Source organism: Oncorhynchus clarkii, chromosome 13 (assembly GCF_045791955.1).
Source record: "Oncorhynchus clarkii lewisi isolate Uvic-CL-2024 chromosome 13, UVic_Ocla_1.0, whole genome shotgun sequence".
In the NCBI taxonomy this organism is placed as follows: domain Eukaryota; kingdom Metazoa; phylum Chordata; class Actinopteri; order Salmoniformes; family Salmonidae; genus Oncorhynchus; species Oncorhynchus clarkii.
This window is the reverse complement of record NC_092159.1, coordinates 56575641-56578999: the sequence shown is the minus strand read 5'-3', so window position 1 is coordinate 56578999 and position 3359 is coordinate 56575641. Positions and strand designations below refer to the sequence as shown.

Sequence of the window (3359 nt, the reverse complement as noted above, 5' to 3'; positions counted from 1 at the left end):
GGAGGGAGACGCAGAGAGAGAGGGAAGAGAGGAGAGAGAGGAGAGAGAGGAGGGAGAGGAGGAGAGGGAGAGGAGGAGAGAGAGGGAAGAGAGAGGAGAGGAGGAGAGGGAGAGGAGGAGAGAGGGAGGAGAGGGAGAGGAGGAGAGAGGGAGGAGAGGGAGAGGAGGAAAGAGAGGAGAGAGAGGAGGAAAGAGAGGAGAGAGAGGAGGAGAGAGAGAGGAGGAAAGAGGGAGGAAGACGCAGAGAGAGAGGGAAGAGAGGAGAGAGAGGAGAGAGAGGGAGAGGAGGAGAGAGAGGGAGGAGAGGGAGAGGAGGAGAGAGAGGGAGGAGAGAGAGGGAGGAGAGGGAGAGGAGGAGAGAGAGGGAGGAGAGGGAGAGGAGGAGAGAGAGGGAGGAGAGAGAGGGAGGAGAGGGAGAGGAGGAGAGAGAGGGAGAGAGAGGGAGAGGGAAATTCTCAGAAGAGCAGATGGAAACGGGTAACACACAAGTGAGAGCCTTTTTCCATGCTCCAGCTCTCCAGTTCTCTGCTCCACTCGCTCAAGGCACTGAAAAGGGGACGGGAGGGGTCCCTCAGAGTGGAGTGTCACCAAGTCAAAGTGTCCCTCGGTGGAATGTCCCCCCAGCAGTAATGTCCTTCATTTATCCCATCCTGTCCCCTGCTCGCTCTCTCTCTTTCTCTCTCTGTGAGAGAGGAGCTGAGGTCCTACGACTGCAGAAAAACTGACAGAGGTCAATGCTCATAGTCACACTACAGTGTGTCAGGTGTGCAGTGCAGTCACTCACTCAGCTCTCTCCACTCAGCTCTCTCCACTCCACTCTCAGAATGGCTGCATGGAGAAAAACATGCCTTTATGTCCCTTTTTCACTGCGAGGATTAATACCGGTGCTGGACCTGATAACTCAGACTTTTGTGTTACCAATGGCTGAGGCAGAGACATGGTTTCCTTTGGGCCTTTATAACTCCATGTGGAATATTCTCCTCCTTGGTCTGTATTCCACAGTCTAGAATAGTAGTCTTTTCTGTGCCTCAGAAAGGCACAAAGGCACAGACAATGACCTACTACTGTAATACTGAAGGGGCTGGTCACTCTGTTCTAGTGTAATAGTGTAGATGTGTGATTTCTTTGTTCCATACATTAGTTATTGTGTTCTTACACTGGAAAAAGTCCACAGGTTCTGTACATACTCTTTCGGCCCAGTAGAATGTCTTTCTTGCACACACACACATACACACACTTACACAAATACACACAAATAAACACATAATTTTCCTGCCCTCTCCTGCTCCTCTCCTCGTCCCTCTACCACCAGCTGGCAGTAAGATCCTGGCGGACTCAGGTTCCACTCTCCTGTTGCGTAAAAAAAGCCCCAACACATTGCTGCAGTGTCACAGGACGAGTGAATGACGCGGGGCACTGACGCGGGTGCACTCCTCTTTCGGCCCGGTGTCGAGTTGCCGTGCGACCACTTTTCACCGGTAGGTCGGCTTGTCACCTGTCCTGGCTGGGAGGAATGTCGTGACTGACGCGGCCAGTGACGGCAGCACTGACTCCGGCAGCAGCTCGGCATAGCGGATTAAGTGTCTGTGAGGCTCCCGCTGCGTGTGTCAATGTGTGTGAGGGGGTCTCAGGGTGTGTGTGTGCATGTCTCCTGAGAGGTTGTTTTGACACTGGACACCTGCTGTCCGACTGTAAAAGCGCGTGTGTGTGAGGAGGTGGTGAACCCGCATGCCAGACCCATCCGTCTCTCCCTCTGTCTCTCTCTCCTCAGAGTTCCACAGGTACTTCCTCCGCCCGTCTGTCTGTCCGTGAACCCTGAGCCCTCATCCTCGCCACACCTCTTCCTGAGTCCTCATCCTCCTCCTCTTCACACCACTTCCTGTGTCCTCGTCCTCTCCACACCTCTTCCTGAGTCCTTGTTTTTTCTCCTCTCCACACCTTTTCCTGAGTCCTTATCCTCCTCCTCTCCACACCTCTTCCTGAGTCCTCCTCTCCACACCTCTTCCTGAGTCCTTGTTTTTCTCCTCTCCACACCTCTTCCTGAGTCCTCCTCTCCACATCTCTTCCTGAGTCCTTGTCCTCCTCCTCCACACCTCTTCCTGAGTCCTTATCCTCCTCCTCTCCACACCTATTCCCAAGCTATGAGCTGAGCCAAGAGCAGCGAGGCTCCATAAAGACTAGGGAGGGCTGGTGGTGGTGGCTAGCCCATCCCCCTGGCGGTGCTCCCTTCCTGGGGCTTCTCTCCTGTCATGTCCCTGTGTGGTCAGAATATCCCAGGCTCCAGGTGTTCCTCACAAGGGGCACTGCTCTGAGGTAAAGGAGCTCCCTCCTCCTCCTCCTCCTCCTCCTCCTCCTCCGGCTCCTGAAGCCCTCTCTTTCTTTTTCCTCTTCTTTCTCTTGTGGACCGTCCAGCAGGCGGCGGCGGTCAGTGTCAGCACCAGTCCGGCTATAAGCAACACTACCGTCACCACTTTGGTCAGGGGCAGGTCATTGTATGTGTAAGTAACAGCCGTGCCCGACACACCGATCACCAACGAGATGATGCCAAAGGGGAAGATGCAGCGATACCAGGACTTCTCCATGCCGCCCGTGGCCTGGGAAAGGCGCTCCAGACTGGATAGGACCTCCGGGCCTTTGGGCCCCTGGGCTTCCAGCTGGCTCAAGGACTGATTGTCTTGTCCAGGGGTCGGGGCTCCTGGGGGCTGGGTTGGAGGCTGGCAGGCCAGTTTGCTAGTGGTGCAGCCCATCCTGTTGGACTAACCCGGCCTTCCGCAGGGAGAGAGGTGGTGGAGGCTGGAGGTGCAGACCAGGCAGCAGATCCTCCTGGAGCTGCCTCTGCCTCAGCTATCTTCTCCTCAGTAGTAGTCAGCACTGGCCTGGAGCAAGAAATAGAGACAACCAGAGGAGGTTTCTCTGTCTCAGAGCACAGAGGAGAAAGGGAGGAATAGGTAGAGTGGGAGGTATTGTGAGGTTTTGGTCATAAAGCGCAGAAATCCTACTCACACTCTCCCTGTCTCTTCCTCCCTCTCTCTCTGTCTCTCTGCTGCGTCTGCCCTGCTTGCTGCTGATTCTCTGGCAGCACATTGTACACTCTGCGGCCGGGACTGTAGGGGGATATATAAGGGGCCAGCGGAGGGGGTGGAGCCAGGGAGAGGAAAGTGGGCGGAACAAAGCCTCAGATTGGCCGCAGCATATGTGATGTCAAAGACCGGGGCAGGGAGGAATGGGGAGTGGTGGGAGAACAGGAAGCGGGAGGAGAGAAGAGGAAGGGGGAAGGGAGAAGAGGAGAAGAACAGTTTAACTGCTCCCTCTCCGTCTCGTCTCTCTCTCCATCCTTCCTCTCCTTTATTCTCTTTTTA

The 3359-nt window shown here is 55.2% G+C and overlaps 1 protein-coding gene across 2 annotated transcripts; it reads right to left on the bottom strand.

Annotated features, from left to right (window-relative positions):
- Positions 1–391: 391 nt before the first annotated feature.
- Positions 392–3076, bottom strand: LOC139365143 (transmembrane protein 100). Of its 2 annotated transcripts, XM_071102566.1 has the most exons (3): positions 2000–3076; positions 1090–1902; positions 392–1058 (listed from the first exon to the last, which is right to left on the bottom strand). In XM_071102566.1, exon 1 carries the CDS (start codon positions 2745–2747, stop codon positions 2292–2294), a length of 456 nt encoding a protein of 151 aa, XP_070958667.1. In that variant the 5' UTR covers positions 2748–3076; the 3' UTR covers positions 392–1058; positions 1090–1902; positions 2000–2291. The 2 variants fall into 2 exon arrangements, with proteins under 2 accessions (XP_070958667.1, XP_070958666.1); XM_071102565.1 differs by having other exon boundaries at positions 392–1902.
- Between the last annotated feature and the right edge of the window lie 283 nt (positions 3077–3359).